Consider the following 16834-nt stretch of genomic DNA (forward strand, 5'->3'; position numbering starts at 1 on the left):
CTTTTGAATTAACAATCTTATTTTCATACTTGTAACGTACAAGGAGTAAGGACCATGCCTTTGAATTTTGGCGATTACTTAACGAAAGATATATATTTCGAGTTTTGCGAACATTAAAATATTCGAATATCTTAAACAATAAAGTGCATACAAATATCTAATTTCAGGAGAAGGAACATAAATATCTTACCTCTTTTTTTTTTCTTCAAACCTTTTCTAGAGTGAGTCAACATTTCAATGTTATGTGAACATCATCAAAATCAACGAATAGTAGATCGGGAATAAAAAATAATGTAAAAGGGAATGGACACGTGTCGACGTGGTTTGGTTTCACGTGTTTTAGGTAATCACACAAAGATTAATTATATGATTAGAATATGGATTAACCTAATGAGCACCCAACACGTATCCCTGCCTAGTTTTGGTTTTGGATGCTTTAGACACACTCACAAAGGGCGTCGTGTCACTTCCACAGCGATTTTGAAAGTTTCTCAAAAGCCGATAATGCTTTGCTAGCACTAAGACAAACAATAATGACGTATAATCTTTCTCCCTAATTAAAAACAAATCGTGTTTATGAATCTAGCCGTGGCCACGTGTTTGGTTTCCAAATTTGGACCCACTGTTTTTTATATACGTATCTCGTTATTTATTTGGTAGGTTATCGTTGCTACCAATTTTAGAATTTAGCTGTTTATTAATAGACATGTATAATTCGCTTGGTCGAGTATTATAAATAATGATACTTTAGTTGGAAGATATTTACACCTGTATCACCCTTAAAAAAAACAAGATATTTAAGAAAAGACAGTAAGTAAGTAATCGAATATGTGTACATTTGTCTGTTCACTGCTCAAAACGCGCTTGTGGTTTCGCGTACGTGTGTTACATATGGATACGTACTTTGTGTTATATATTCACGTTCTAAGTTTAAAACTACTATAATAGTAAGAGTTTATGGATTATTAAAATCCAAAAAAGGTAAATGTGATGATTATCCGGTCTAGTCTAGTTTTAAGTCTGTGGGTTTTTCCAGGTTGGAATGGGTTAAGGTGTCCGCCTGATAACGTGACACGATAGCAAAATTAGAATCACTTGTGAGATCTTATTCTTAATTGAAAAGTTTGGATTTGATTTTATTGTTTCCTGAATATAAAAATTATTGATCTATCATGGTAACGAAAAGGTTCAATATATGGGTGCGCGCTCTTCCTACTCCAGTGGTATGAACTAGGAAGCTGCCTTGTCATTTTTGGATTCGATCTAAGCTTCACTCACCTTTGTGGATTAAAAGGTTTTAGTGGGACTCATGTTCCCTCCAGTGGGACTCATGTTTCCTTCAGTGTGAGGTTTAAGAAAATTCAGAACAGGGTAAGAGCCCTGATTATAATTTAATTAAAAAAGAAAAGTACATATCAGATGAATTAACTGAACATTAGTTCTCATATGTATGTAGCTTGGAAAATTCAATGGTATAACTTAAAAAAAAAAAAAAAAAAAATTAAACATTACCTAAAATTGACTTTAAATATATTATTTTCCTTACATACTTATTTTACTATAAAAAAAAAATGTTTTGTAGAATCAAACAAAATATGAAGAAAATCAATACAATAAAACTACAATGTTTCTTACCATAGCATGACACATCAACCTCAACCTTGAAACTCCTATTGACACATCAATTAAAATCATTGACCAATTAAATTAAAACAAATAATACATATCATCTTACAAATTGCCACAATGGACACATAATTGTCTTATCTTCATCAATCGATTTCAGAATTTCAACCTAACAAAATTGTTTATCTTCTGCGCATCTCAACTAAAACTCTTATTCTTGACAATTTCGACGATCGCGTAAGCGTTCGGTGATTGTTTTAGTCTGTCTAACTATGATTCTTCTACTTTTTTGTTTCTTCTACTTTTTGTTTCCAATTAACAAAATTCTGTTCTTTTATGTCTCTTAATTTGAGGGATTGTGGAAGATTTCAAAGCTGTAAATGTGTGATTTTGAGATAATTTTTTGAGATAAGTAATGTGTTTGAAACTTGAAATTACTATGAATGTTGGTGAAGAGAAGAGTCAAGAAGTCTCTTCAAGCGGCTTCGGTGTTTTGTTTGCTCTTCTCCTTCACGCGTCTTTGCTTTGAAGCTTGCTCATGTTTTTTCTCTTTCATGGTGGTTAGTTTCTTCTTCTTAAGTTTGGTGGCTTCACTTCTGTTGTGACTTTACCAATGTGATATATTATCTCTCTGTTTACTTATTTGGGTTTGAAAGAAGCTAGAACTTTGCTGGAGAAGACTTGTGCGATTTTAAAAGATGGATTATCTAAAGAAGAAGTGAAGCTTTTGTTGATCGATGAGAACAAATGCAAGACTTTTAAAAACTCTAAAGCATTTAGAATGTCTCTGCAACTTTAGCTTAGTGTATCTACAACTTTAGCTTCAAAAACCCTTTTGAGTTTCAACAATATACATTACAATAACCGTTTGTGATAAATTACAATAACCTACATATTTTCTTGTAATATACCTTTTTAGTGTTTCTGAATTTGTTGTAACTGTTTGTTAATGCAATAATTAAGTCTTTGTTAATGAGAGTTTATAAACCTTGTAGTTGTTGCAAGCTGACTCCGTGGAGGGAAGAGGCAAAGCTGGAGCAAGGATTTGAGAAGAGTGATTTACTCCGAGGTTATTCGCCGAATCTTCTAGAAACTCTACAAGATAGAGAGGAGCGATCTCCACAATGATCATAGTTCAGGCCCATAGACCATGAGTAAAATACAAGATAAATCTCCACAAGTTAAGTGTAAGGGTAATATAAAGAAATAGGAGTAAGTAGCAGGTTGAAGTATCAGAAGATAAAACTATGTTTGGAAAACTAACAAAGCTAAGGCTTACAAAGTAAGTTAATTAATGCTTGACTGGACGTGATGATATGAACAAGAGCATGATAGTAGCAAATTGACAAACAAACAAACACCACAAAGATTTGAAATTATATTAATATGAAAGAAGAAGGTTCTTAACAAATTATTGTCTTCTTGATTCGTGCAGCAATATTTCATCTTATCGAAGATATATCACAAATTCAATATTGGCACTTAGCAAGGAGAAAGAACACCTGAAGTAGTTCTGCGCTCAAAGTGTAAACTCATACTGTTAATAAAAGGAATACGTAGTTACTTCTACAGTTCTACTGAATGTTTATCACACTAACAATCAAACACAAAAAGAAAAAAAAAAACTATCAAACTTACACATCCTTTATTGTCTATTGGCTATTGGTAATATGATAACTGTTGACTGTAATATGGCATAGGTTATTGAATTTCATACTACTATAATCGATTGATTTGTATTGTCAAGATTTTTTTATTCATGTTCTCTTTTTTTATATATAATTTGTTCCATCTTTATTTTTTTGACAAAAATTATGAAAAATATTTAAACACACGTACTGTCAGAAAATCCCTGATGTTAATTGGAAAAACAAAATAAAAGAAACAGAGCTTTATCTCACTCCGAAAGAAAGAGAGAGTTAAGAGAAAGAAGCTTCACAGTGTAACAAAACAATTTGATTTTATAATAAAGTTATCTACGGGCTCAATTCGTTGTTTTTCTGGTATTTCCTGATTTTTTTTTGTTTGTTCTTTAAATTTTGTAAAAAAGAAATTGGGTACTTAAGTCCCAAGTTAGTTATATGAAAAGAAAAATTGTTTGATTAAAATAACAAAAAAAATAAAATGATGCAACAAATAATAACTAAAATACAAAAACAAAAAATTACCATTGACCATATTAATTTTTTTATTAATTATAATAGGGCAATTCTCATAAATACAACTAAAATATGATTTTTCTAAAATCACCACTTTTAGTTTTATTTTCCAAAAAAAACCACTAAAATGAGTTTTTTTTTTCAAAAATACCACAAAATTAAACTAAAGTTTTATATTCAAAACTAAACCCTAAATCGTAAACACTAAATCCTACACTCTAAACACTATACCTTAAATCTTAATTTTTCAACCAAACCTAGAAAAATAAATTTTACATAATAAAATTTCAGTTTTTTGTGTTTGTGGCATTTTTGGAAAAAAGATGTTGTGGTATTTTTGAAAAAAAAATTTACAATTTTGTATTTTTTTGGGAAAAAAACTTAAAATGAGGCATTTTGAAAAATTTCTCATTATAATATTTAATTCCAAACAACATAAAAACAAATATTATTTCAAAAAATACACAAATATATATATGAAAACAACCCGCGGCATAGCGCGGATACTAACCTAGTTATCATAACAAGAGATAAACCATACACATACACTCGTTAAAAGTTAAAAACAGAAATATAAAACTACAACCGTTGTTCCTCTTCACTGTGAATCTGTGATTATGAAGCCAAACCGGATCTTCCATTGCTAGGTAAGAGTTGAAACTTGAAACGTTCATTTCTTGTAACGCTTTGAGTACTATACTTAGCTAACAAAATTGTTATTTGGCGTAGGAAGAAATTGAACGGAGGACAAAGAATTTGAATGGTTCCAATTGTTACACTTCTAAACATTTTCATGGTAGTTCATCTGTCTAAAATTAACTAATGGAAAAGGGAAATTATAGTAGCAAATATTCATTCAAATCTAACAACAACAAATAAATCATAACAAATAGAGTCTACAGAAAAAGAAAAGAAAAACTTTTTGTACATATTTATTGTCGCTTTTCAATGATTTTCGTGAAAAGGATATATTTGTGTAAAATTTGAAAGGATCTTGACGGGTGTAAATACATGCACAATACTTAATATAGCCCAATCACAAGACAACACGAATAGATCTTTATTAAAAGCTATTAAACAAATTCTTGTCTATTTTGCTTAGAAAAATACAAATAGTGACTCATTGGGGAGTGGAAAATATCTCAGGATTTGCTTTTAGCTCCAACATGTCAAACTATCTAGATGCCAACAACACAAAGTGCAATTTTTTTATATATATAAACAAAAAACAACAATTATATTTCTAATAGTAAAAGAAAAAAGGGAAAAATTAAAATATTATAAAAAAGTATACAAAAGAGGAAGGAATCCATCATCAAATGCAATATAATACAAACTTGTTTGCTTCCTTGTCTCTCCCTCTGTCTCCCTCCCTCTCTCACCTCTCCTATCTTCTCCATATATACTTCATCTTCACACCCCAAAACTCCAAACACAATCTCTCTATCCCTCCCTCTCTGCAAATTTTCTTGCATCCCCTTTTCAATATTTACTTCTCTCTAATCCAATTCACAATTTTCTTCTATTGCAAGCTAATAAAAATTAAACCCACATCAAAAGATCTAAACATTGTTTGATTTGAACCATACCATATTACCATGGATCCTTCATTTAGATTCATTAAAGAGGAGTTTCCAACTGGATTTAGTGATTCTCCATCACCTCCATCCTCCATGGCTGAAACAGCCCCATATGATCCAACAACATTATGCTATCCACAACCAATAGAAGGTCTCCATGAATCAGGGCCACCTCCATTTCTGACAAAGACATATGACTTAGTTGAAGATTCAAGAACCAATCATGTTGTGTCTTGGAGCAAATCCAATAACAGTTTCATTGTCTGGGATCCACAAGCCTTTTCCGTCACTCTCCTCCCAAGATTCTTCAAACACAATAACTTCTCTAGCTTTGTCCGCCAGCTCAACACTTATGTAAGTCCTAATCTCTACATATACCTATATATAATTTTTTTTTTTTTTTGGTATATTTTTGTGTGATTCTCACGAATCTGAGGAGATCTATCTACTAATTCACACAAAAATTCGTGACTAGCTATAACTATTGGGTCAAAGATTTGATTTCTGAAATGGACTTTTCCATATGGTGCAGTAAAAAAAAAAATCGAGTTCTTGAGACTTGGCTTTTGATTGGTTGTTTTGATATCAGAGTGGTTAATTAGTGTAATTATAATATATATGATTGCTTGAAGCATTCGTGAGTTTGTATATATAAATGCAAGTGGGGATACTGTTCTCCGAAAAATCTTGAGACTTATAATATTTTACAGCCCCACTTGTGTGTCTTTTTTGTTTCTAGAGATCTCTTGAAATTTTTGAAACGGTGTTTATACAAATGTTCACAACGTTTGTTAGAGATTTCCAAAAAAATTCTCTACAACATTCATTGATATGATAATGCAACTAAAATGTTTATCTCTCTAAGATGTCAAAACTCCCGAAATCTCTAGTTGCATAAAATACAAAAGATAGAGAATGAGATTGGTTAGAGTCGATGATATTTTTTGGCCTTTTTTGATATAAGAAAAGTTGATAAAGACTAGTTTGGAGTTGAATCTAATCATAAAATTATGTATATAGGGTTTCAGAAAAGTAAATCCGGATCGATGGGAGTTTGCAAATGAAGGGTTTCTTAGAGGGCAAAAGCATCTCCTCAAGAACATAAGGAGAAGGAAAACAAGTAACAATAGTAATCAGCTGCAACAACCTCAAGGTTCTGAGCAACAATCACTAGACAATTGTTGCATAGAAGTCGGTAGGTATGGTCTAGATGGAGAGATGGATAGCCTAAAGCGAGACAAACAAGTTCTGATGATGGAGCTAGTGAGACTGAGACAGCAACAGCAAAGCACCAAGATGTATCTCACAACGATTGAAGAGAAGCTCAAGAAGACGGAATCAAAACAGCAACAAATGATGAGTTTCCTCGCCCGCGCAATGCAAAATCCGGATTTTATTCAGCAGCTTGTCGAGCAGAAGGAGAAGAGGAAGGAGATCGAAGAAGCGATCAGCAAGAAGAGACAAAGACCGATCGATCAAGGGAAAAGAAATGTGGTTAATGTGGGAGACTATGATGATGAAAGTGGTTATGGTAACAATGCTGCAGCCTCAACCTCGGCGTTTGTTGATATGAATCAAGAAACATATGGAAACATGTCTCAATTCGAGATGTCGGAGTTGGACACACTTGCTATGCACATTCAAGGACTTGGAGATCATTCCACTAGGGAAGAATTCTTGAATGTGGGAAAAGGAAATGAAGAGGAAGAAGAAGGTCAACAACGAGGGTACCAAAAGGAGAAAATGGAGATTTATGGTGAAGGCTTTTGGGAAGATTTGTTAAATGAAGGTCAAAATTTTGATTTTGAAGGAGATCAAGAAAATGTTGATGTGTTAATTGAGCAACTTGGTTATTTGGGTTCTAACTCACACATTAGTTAGGAAGAAACTGAAATGAAGACTACTTTAAGCATTAATTTGAATCAACTTGATTCCTATTAGTAATTCGGTTTTGTTTCAATTAAGTGAGTCTACGACTAACTAATTGAGTTTGGGGGCTAAAATCCTTTTCAGCTTGTTTCATTAACTTATTTTTTTGGAAATAAAATTGTTTTTTTTTTATTTTATTTTTATAATAATATAACCATAAAAATAATTATTATATATAGGAACGGTGATACAAAACTATCTTAAGTTCATGTATTATCTGTTTTTTTTATTAACTCAATATCCCAGTTTTTTTTTAATAGTAAATTGTTTTGCAAGGTTGGCAAATCAACTTGCAATACGTACTGTTGTCAAGTTGAGACTCTAGAATCGATAATCGCATGTTTCTCCAAGCAGTATCTGCCCACTCGATTGGAAGCTGCTCTATAGTTGATCAATAGTATATTCGTTTGATTGAATCCTTGTCGAATCACATCGATTTCGTGATCAAGAGATTCCTCATAGAACACCGTGATTCTGGTGCCTTAACATCCATATTCCATAATAACCTCTTTTGCGGTAGTTTAAAACACTATAGTTTTATACCCCAACTTCTTCACACACTATGTTAATCTACATATATTGCTTAAAGCATTAGTGTGAGATTGTGTACGCAAGTTCGTTGTTAAAACTACATGAAATTCACTGTATAATAACTAACATGAAACTAAAATGAACTTGTAGATTATTGTTAGGTATCATATGACTTTTAAATGATGCCTAAAGTTTGAATTAGTATGGCTCAAAAATTAAAATTAAAAATTGGTGAGTAACTTTATAAACCCAATGTCAAAGTTCTAAAACCAATATTTTTGTAGTGTAGAGTGTAGACGATATAAATTTACTGGTTTGCAATTGCATCATTGCATTCTATTAGTATTAGATTAAATGGATAACCGTACCGGTCAGCTATATTGTGGTGGACCTAGTGGGTGACACCAACATTTTAAGACTTCCCACAAAAACTTAAATCCTGTTGCTCTAGTAATTTAGAAAAGAAAAATCAATTGATGGGTTAGACCTTTGTTGATTCATAATTTCTTATCCACTTATTAAGTCACTTGGCTTATAAAAAAAAAGAGTAATATAAAAGACCTGAAACACGGCTTGAACCATGTTTGTTTTTATATGTTTTTTGTTTTTGTTTTGTTGACTGAAAAAACAAACACGGCTTGAGCTTTTCATTTTAACACTTTTCATTATCATACATATATTAGGATTTACTTTTCATTTTCACACTTGATTGGATCTAATCTTACAAGCACCTTCGAGGGTTCTACCTTCTTGTTTAGTAGTAGTATTTCTTTTACGAGTAATATTTTTTGTCTTTCTTTCTCGTGTTGCGGAAAGGGCAAGCTTTTACGAGTATTTCTTTTAAGAGTAATATCTATCCACTGGCTTTTGATCTTGTCATAACAATCATTATCTGAATATTTCCCGAAATAGTAAATCATCAGATCCAATTTTAGTTTTTCACTTTTTCTCCTTATGGGTGATTATCAAAACACATTTAGAGGTTAATAGAAAAACACTATATATTTAGTAAGGAATAAAAATAGGATAACATTAACATTTCAATTGCATTAAAAATTGCTGTTCGATGATAAATCTAAATCAGCCAAAGAAATTAATAAGGAATTATAAAATATATGTTTTAAGATTTTCACCTTAATGGGATCTAGACAAGCTATATACACTTTTTTTTGTTGAAAGCACTTGTGTTTCTTTAAAATAGAAAGATATTGTGCGTATATTAAACATATAGGATGTTGTTTATCCAATAACATGTTAATATACTGATCTTATGCTAATTATTTAGATGCCACTGGAAAAGAAAAAACTCTTTACCAACGCGTTATTCTTACAAAAAAAAACCTTTCTAAAAAGAAATTTATTTTATTAAACAAACCCTAAACACTAAGCAAAAGAAAAATGATACAGTGAACGGCGCATTATCAAAAAATACTAATAAAAGATGGCAATTAATTAATATATAGTTGAAAAGAACAAAATCTAGTTACATTACAAATTCACTACTAGATCATGTATCTAAATTCACAAAGCCTTTAAAAATCCAAAAAAAAAAAAGAGAGGAAAGATCGATGGATGAGTCATGACTCATGATTATTTAAGGAATGGACAAAAAAAGCGAACGACATTGGTAAGTGGGAGTCACGTAAATTATGTCTGTTGGATTAAGATTGCGAATGCACGTGCTCTCTGCTGTGTTCTGTTCTTGCCTCCCCCTCCATCTCAAGCTTCTTCATTACTACTAGATAACATTTTTTCAGAAACTTTTTATTAGATTTTGCCCACACCAGAGAGATTCACACACTTCTTTTGATTACTTTATAAATTCTACTGATGTCAAAAACTCTTTATCATCTCACGTGAAACGTATAAATATTTATTTTCTGAAGTGGACTTAGGAAATTAGAGATCTCCAATGGAAGTTATTGGCCCAATTCTTTTGAATATGGCCCATCTACTTTACATGATCACATTCACGCACGCTCGTTTCTCTTTAAACACTACGTGCTGTTTACCCTTTTTATCAAGTGTTTTTTACTCATTGTGCTACTGTTGATATCCTGATAAATTAGAATACATATGTTTCTGTTTACATGTTTCTCTTCATGGTCAGATCATTATATAATTATTTTGATTTATCTCTTGTATTAGAATACCAAAAAAGTTATAAACGTTTTGAGTCCATGATCTCTTCAGTTGGAATAAGACTATAAGAGTTGGTAAATCTTGTTGTCTTTCAAAATTGGGATTATGAGATTCATTCAGTTTAAATATATTCCTTGATAGACAAACTAGCAAGTTGTTTGTTTAGTTTTCTTGTATTTCGTGTTTTTATTTTGATTTGTTATGCTTGAAGGATGGTCATATCAGTTAAAGAAATGGTAAGAATCACCACATTTGTTCATATATTATTGCCTTTCCACCTTTCCAAATCCTATATATTGGATCGCTCACGCTCACCCTCACACTCAAGTTGATTTCAAAAACATTTTCCCCACTTGTTTCGTCTGCAAATACTAAACGTGTTTTTCTTCAAGAATTGTAAATATATGTTTTTTATATAACTAATGAGCATTAAATACAATAATTGATGATAGTTGGCGAACTCATGTACTGTTATTTGTTAGGTTTGCAATTATGATAGCCGACCACATATCAAATTCTTTCTCTTTCACATTTTGTATGGTTATAAAATCTCTAAATTTTTTGAACGTTTTGATTTTAGTGAACATCACTAATTTTGAAGTGCTTTAACCCAAAGTTTAAAATGTCACTAGTACATATTTATAAGACACACCTAACACATATTACAAACTTTACAGAAATACATGGGCAAAAACATCCTCCGAATACGAATTCTGTCCCCTTACACGAGGGTTCCGCCCTTGACGAACTCGGTGAAGGCCAACGCGACCAAACCGAGCATAGCGAACCGCCCGTTCCAAAGCTCAGCGTCTGACGTCATGATACCTTTGGACTTTGACTCGGCGGTTATGCCCTTGAAAAGTGGCACAAGCGACGCAAGTGTCAAAATCGCTGTAGTACCAAGGAACCACGAGACTCCACCGTCGGAGATCTGAGACAAAACGTTTTCACCTTTAGATAGCTCGACGGCCAAAGCCGCCACGAATCCAACCATCGCTAAACGTCCGTTGATCCTCTCAGGTGCTGGACCGCTGAACGCTAGCAAGTCCGTGAACTTGGTGCTCACCTATATTCACCAATCACCACACCAATATTATTAGTGTCACTAGATATGTTATTAACATAAAAAATATTCTAATAAAGGTTACTTAGCATGTATGTAAGTAATAAAGAGATTTTGTATAAGCATTGTTTTTTTTATGTACAACTTATTACTAAAACTTTTTCTGTTCTAAATATATACTAAATATGTGAATAACATTATATAAATTTATGGCTATTAGGTAGAGGTAAATAAAAGCTAATTAATAATAATTATAGATTTATATATACTAATTAATTGATGAAAATTTTCTTTCAATATGTGAATCAAGGGCAAAATATCTAGTATTAGGAAAGGAAAAAAGAAAAGAGTAATTTCGAAAATTGATAAACATGGTAGGAGAAAATATTAATAGAATATTATTTAATGATACTTAGTAATTCAAAAAAAAAAATGATACCTTCGGTTTCATAGGAGGAGGAGGCGATGGTGACTTAGGCAACGCCGAGGTAGAGGGTGTAGCTGTAGAGTCTTCCTTCTTGGGCTCTCCCTGCAAAACTCAAACAATAAGACGGTCAGGATTTCAAAGTTATATGGTTAATGAATGTGTATTGGATTAGGAAAGGGGATGGACTGTGTAACGTACCTCAGCCATGCACCTTACTCCAACTGGATAATTCCTCTTGAGGTTAGAGAAGCTACCGGCGAAGTGCTTGTTGGTGTTGATCTTGCGAGTGGTGGTCAATCCACCGGCGAAGACTGACTGCATGTTGAACGAAGCTGTTGCCATTTCTAATGCTTGTGCGAGCTAGAGATAAAGAAGAAACTTGTAGTAGCTTTAAGTGGTTATCACTCGTTTATTTAACTTTAATGCAGATCTTGAGTAGAGAGAAGAAGCTTGATATGAGTAATGAAGGATCATACGTATGTATTTATAGGACCGGGGTGATCAGAAATGATAGGTCATTAGGTCGAGTTGTTTCATGAACTTTCTTTTTGTTATTTACTTATTTAGCCTTTTCAATATTTGACAAGTTTAGTATTTTCTTTTTCAAAAAAAAAAAAAATATTTGACAAGTTAATATAATTTGTTCGCACTTAATAAATAACCAACGGTCAAAAACATAACACATGAGCGATATTAGTACTTGGAAGGTTCAACGTGTAAGTTTTTTCTTTTGTCTCAACTCAACTGTGTTTTATTCATCAACGTGTATGTAAGTTAAGAGTCCAAAATTCGAATTTTTCTATTCCGACTTTAATTGTGGTGGCTATTATAAGTTAATGTTTTAAATAGCAATAATATTTGATTATTCGACAACTTTCAATTTAATTCATGATCCTCGAGCTTTTAATAAGAAAAATAATATAACACACGGAAAACGATCTTAACTTAGCTTTAATTTTTCGATTAAATATTGTATTTTAACATAGTAGTATCATATTTAATTTCAATATTAAAAATAAAAGTGTTTGGAACTATTTTTTCGATTTTTTTTCTTAATTGTTGTACGAATAAATGATATTTTTTAGGCCATCACCTCGATATCAAAATGTGCAAAATTATTATGCACTTTTCAATACGCGTATGAAGTAGGAACTCAAACCATGCTAATTATCTTATTTGGATCCTCCTCATAATTCCAAGATATTTGGACACCGAACTTATTTGTTAAACTGAGTCGTGCATTTGCCCGGTCCAAAACGAAACACGTAGGCTGAAAAAGTGGAAAAGAAGAAGCTGCGATATTTAAAGGAACCACGTTGCTTACATTGTCCCCACGCATAAATAAAATTTAACTTTTGAAGGAAAAAAGAACAAAGTACTCATCGACGTGGTCTCCTCCTTCGTCACCAGCTTCTTCTCACTTTTTTGGCCAACTGGGTGGGATTGGTTAAAAATTAAAAACACGTAAAATGAGATTCTCTCCATTAACCCAAAGAAACAAACATGTGGCTCAAAACAAAACTCAACATTGCTTTCGTTTCTAGAAGAGATTTTAATTCATTCATTACACATCTGTTTTGCTTTTGGAACTTAGCTGAGTTGGGATTCAAATAGGCCCACACTTGCCTCCCTCCGAGTCCGTGACTGTTCTCTCTCTCTTTGTCCCTTTCTATGTATTGTGGCTGGCCGATCGTAGCTCCGTTAGTTTTTNTTCATCAACGTGTATGTAAGTTAAGAGTCCAAAATTCGAATTTTTCTATTCCGACTTTAATTGTGGTGGCTATTATAAGTTAATGTTTTAAATAGCAATAATATTTGATTATTCGACAACTTTCAATTTAATTCATGATCCTCGAGCTTTTAATAAGAAAAATAATATAACACACGGAAAACGATCTTAACTTAGCTTTAATTTTTCGATTAAATATTGTATTTTAACATAGTAGTATCATATTTAATTTCAATATTAAAAATAAAAGTGTTTGGAACTATTTTTTCGATTTTTTTTCTTAATTGTTGTACGAATAAATGATATTTTTTAGGCCATCACCTCGATATCAAAATGTGCAAAATTATTATGCACTTTTCAATACGCGTATGAAGTAGGAACTCAAACCATGCTAATTATCTTATTTGGATCCTCCTCATAATTCCAAGATATTTGGACACCGAACTTATTTGTTAAACTGAGTCGTGCATTTGCCCGGTCCAAAACGAAACACGTAGGCTGAAAAAGTGGAAAAGAAGAAGCTGCGATATTTAAAGGAACCACGTTGCTTACATTGTCCCCACGCATAAATAAAATTTAACTTTTGAAGGAAAAAAGAACAAAGTACTCATCGACGTGGTCTCCTCCTTCGTCACCAGCTTCTTCTCACTTTTTTGGCCAACTGGGTGGGATTGGTTAAAAATTAAAAACACGTAAAATGAGATTCTCTCCATTAACCCAAAGAAACAAACATGTGGCTCAAAACAAAACTCAACATTGCTTTCGTTTCTAGAAGAGATTTTAATTCATTCATTACACATCTGTTTTGCTTTTGGAACTTAGCTGAGTTGGGATTCAAATAGGCCCACACTTGCCTCCCTCCGAGTCCGTGACTGTTCTCTCTCTCTTTGTCCCTTTCTATGTATTGTGGCTGGCCGATCGTAGCTCCGTTAGTTTTTCTTTTTTTTCTTAAATTTCAATAACTTTAAAATTCATACCTCTTTTATATATAGGAAAAAAAAGTAATTGACATTTTGATCGTTGTAAGTTCTTTGATTGTTTTTTCTTCTTTCAGTGGTAAGATAAAGAAAGGAAATATGAATCTTTAGACATTTTTCCCGGAAAAAAAAATTATTTTCTAGAATTTATAAGTACTTTGGGATTGTTGACTTGACTCAATATAGAGAAGAAAATAGTTTGTAACAAGTAAAGACTGATATATTAGCATCATTTTTTCGTGTATTGTTTGTGATTTAATTGAGGTGGTGATCATCAAATGAACCACTCCAAAACGAATTGAAACCGTAATGCCTTGTGTTATAAACCGAACCAAACCAAACCAAAATCAAATTTTAATTAATGTCAATAGTTATATTATTCTGACCATTTTTTATAATTTCTTTATAAATTAGACTTAATCATTAATATAAATATAATACTACTGTATGTAGCACCTTTTATCTCAGACTCTTTAAAGTTTAAAATAATAAAGACGAAAAGCCGTTGACAATTTCTCAAAATCTCACGGTTCATAAACCGGTTTTAATGTCCGGTTTAGTAAGCTAAAACGCAATAAAAAATAAAATCTCTTCTCTCTCTTCAGGAGAATGATCTCCACTTCTTTTGTAGGATGCTTGATTTCACGTTCATATGTTTGCTGTATCCATCGCATGCCTGAGAATTATGTCTTGGTGTCTTACTATGCAGTGCGTAGCATAACGAGGATGTTGTTTTTGAATGGTAATGTTAATGCCCTTTGTCCTTTTCAACAGGCTAGCTAGCTTAGGCTATACACCTACATTCCAGGAATATCCTCGTCTGTTTTAATGCTAGTGTGTGGTAGTTTCTCTGTTTCTTGTATATGTTTTAAACGGTCAATATCATTTATGAAGTATGACCACTGATGTATTCTTTTGTTACGCCTTCTTCTCCATTCTTATTCACAAGTCATATACATCCCATTGTACCTTTATCCCTTCCTTAAAACAACGAGCAAGTCTAAGACCTTTTGAGTACTGTTTGCGGCTTACTAGTATAGGTGTCATTGGTGAAGGTAAAGTAACCATCCAGAATACTTTTGTGAAAGCGAGCTTAGTTTCTGAATATGGTAGAGAATTTAATTTATATTCCTTTTGCTACGGTCATTGGCATATTTTTTCCAGTGTATCATTCCAGGTGAATGATACAGAGGTCATTAGCTTCCTTCTTTCAACTGTGATTATTCATCTGTGCCTCCGCACCATGGAGATGGCCGGGAGTGAGCCTGTCAATAACTGTAAGCCTTTTAACTTACCATATCATGTTCATATTCATACGGTATTTTCCTTATATCTCTCGAAAATCTTAAAACTCATATTAGTTGTACATTTCAACATTTGTTTGTGGTTTTTTTATTGCTCGACTTCTTGGCATATCGTAATCTTTTATAAATCCTATAAAGAAAAAAGGAGTCTACACTGTATCTCTTAAGTCTTAACTATATGAGTGATGATTTAGCCAAAATTTTGATTGACGAATCTGTCACCCTCATGTAATTTATTTATATTTCCTATTCTAGTATTGCAAGTTTCATAGAACCAGTTCTGTACCAGGTAAATGGTGGAACGCTGCAACACCTTGTTTACAAATTATCGCGTTGTGTTATTGGTTGCCACATGTACTTACGCGAAGACAAATAGTTCAAATCATATCATTCGTAATTCGTTGTTATCTCCGTATAACAGACAGCCCAAAAGGTTTGTGTTAAGCTCAAAACAAACTGCCTTAGAGATAATTTTCATATTGTCTCATGTTCATGCTTGAGATTTGTCACGTATGTGTACGGCTTGTGCTTCACTCGGAAGCTGTCTCCCCAACTCGCTACGAGATGTAACCTTAAGCAGTTTTCTTTGTGCAAGTCATGCATTGTCATCTTTTTGACTTTGGCTTTGAATTTGTTTGTGTACAGAGATGGCTTAGTAACTTTAGTTGGAAACTTGGATTTGTTTAAAGGAGGATCGACTGACACATCAAGGTGGAGGATTTGATCACAACAGTTTGAGCTGAATCCATCCCAGCCCATACGTGTGTTTTATTTTTCTAATTTATTCATGTGCATTTGAATTTTGTTGCCTTAACCTAAATGATGGGTTTATAGGCTTTTTAATGTGTTTTAAAAAATTTCTATAATTTTATTTATTATTTATCTTTTGAATTAATAAAAGAATAACCAGAATTGAAAAATGAAGGATCAGACAAATTTAAATTACCAAATCAAGTTTGAGGGTTTTTATCATTTGGAGTCATATATATGGTAAACCCAAAATAAATAAATCAGACGTAGCTAGAGTCTAGGGAGAAATAAAAAAGATCAAAACAAACTGGAGATCAAACCCTAGAAGTAGCACCACAATCTCGTCTGTTTTGTGTGGTTCTTCTGGAATGTATTGGATGAGACACCTCCAAGAATTGTCATCATTCTTCAACCATTAGTGTTTTCTTTTGATGATGGTATCGTTAGGCGGAATTGGGTTCATGTTCATTGTTGTGGAAACATTGTAACCAAGTTCAGTTGGAACCTATCATAAAAAAAATCCGAAAAGAATGATGAGCAAGTATTAGAAATTATAATGATAATAAATTAACCAAACAATCAGACAAGATAAACAATCATTACCACTTTACAAGGTA

At 32.5% G+C, this 16834-nt stretch overlaps 2 protein-coding genes across 2 annotated transcripts; one reads left to right on the top strand and one right to left on the bottom strand.

Annotated features, from left to right (window-relative positions):
* LOC104787806 (heat stress transcription factor A-6b-like) lies at positions 5125-7425 on the top strand. Its single transcript, XM_010513451.2, has 2 exons — positions 5125-5719; positions 6386-7425. The coding sequence occupies exons 1-2, from the start codon at positions 5384-5386 to the stop codon at positions 7244-7246; spliced, it is 1197 nt and encodes a 398-aa protein (XP_010511753.1). The 5' UTR covers positions 5125-5383; the 3' UTR covers positions 7247-7425.
* On the bottom strand, positions 10558-11924 carry LOC104787815 (early light-induced protein 1, chloroplastic-like). The gene is made up of 3 exons (XM_010513462.2): positions 11656-11924; positions 11470-11559; positions 10558-11033 (listed from the first exon to the last, which is right to left on the bottom strand). Exons 1-3 carry the CDS (start codon positions 11797-11799, stop codon positions 10689-10691), a joined length of 579 nt encoding a protein of 192 aa, XP_010511764.1. The 5' UTR covers positions 11800-11924; the 3' UTR covers positions 10558-10688.

Source organism: Camelina sativa, chromosome 1 (assembly GCF_000633955.1).
Source record: "Camelina sativa cultivar DH55 chromosome 1, Cs, whole genome shotgun sequence".
In the NCBI taxonomy this organism is placed as follows: domain Eukaryota; kingdom Viridiplantae; phylum Streptophyta; class Magnoliopsida; order Brassicales; family Brassicaceae; genus Camelina; species Camelina sativa.

Bases quoted from the DNA above. Each gene is read 5' to 3' on its own strand.
- LOC104787806 (XM_010513451.2), top strand. From the start codon at position 5,384: ATGGATCCTTCATTTAGATTCATTAAAGAGGAGTTTCCAACTGGATTT. The intron at 5,720-6,385 runs GTAAGTCCTAAT...TTATGTATATAG, and splicing joins TCCGCCAGCTCAACACTTAT to GGTTTCAGAAAAGTAAATCC.
- LOC104787815 (XM_010513462.2), bottom strand. From the start codon at position 11,799: ATGGCAACAGCTTCGTTCAACATGCAGTCAGTCTTCGCCGGTGGATTG. The intron at 11,560-11,655 runs GTACGTTACACA...TGAGTTTTGCAG, and splicing joins GAGTAAGGTGCATGGCTGAG to GGAGAGCCCAAGAAGGAAGA. The intron at 11,034-11,469 runs GTATCATTTTTT...TGGTGAATATAG, and splicing joins CTCCTCCTATGAAACCGAAG to GTGAGCACCAAGTTCACGGA.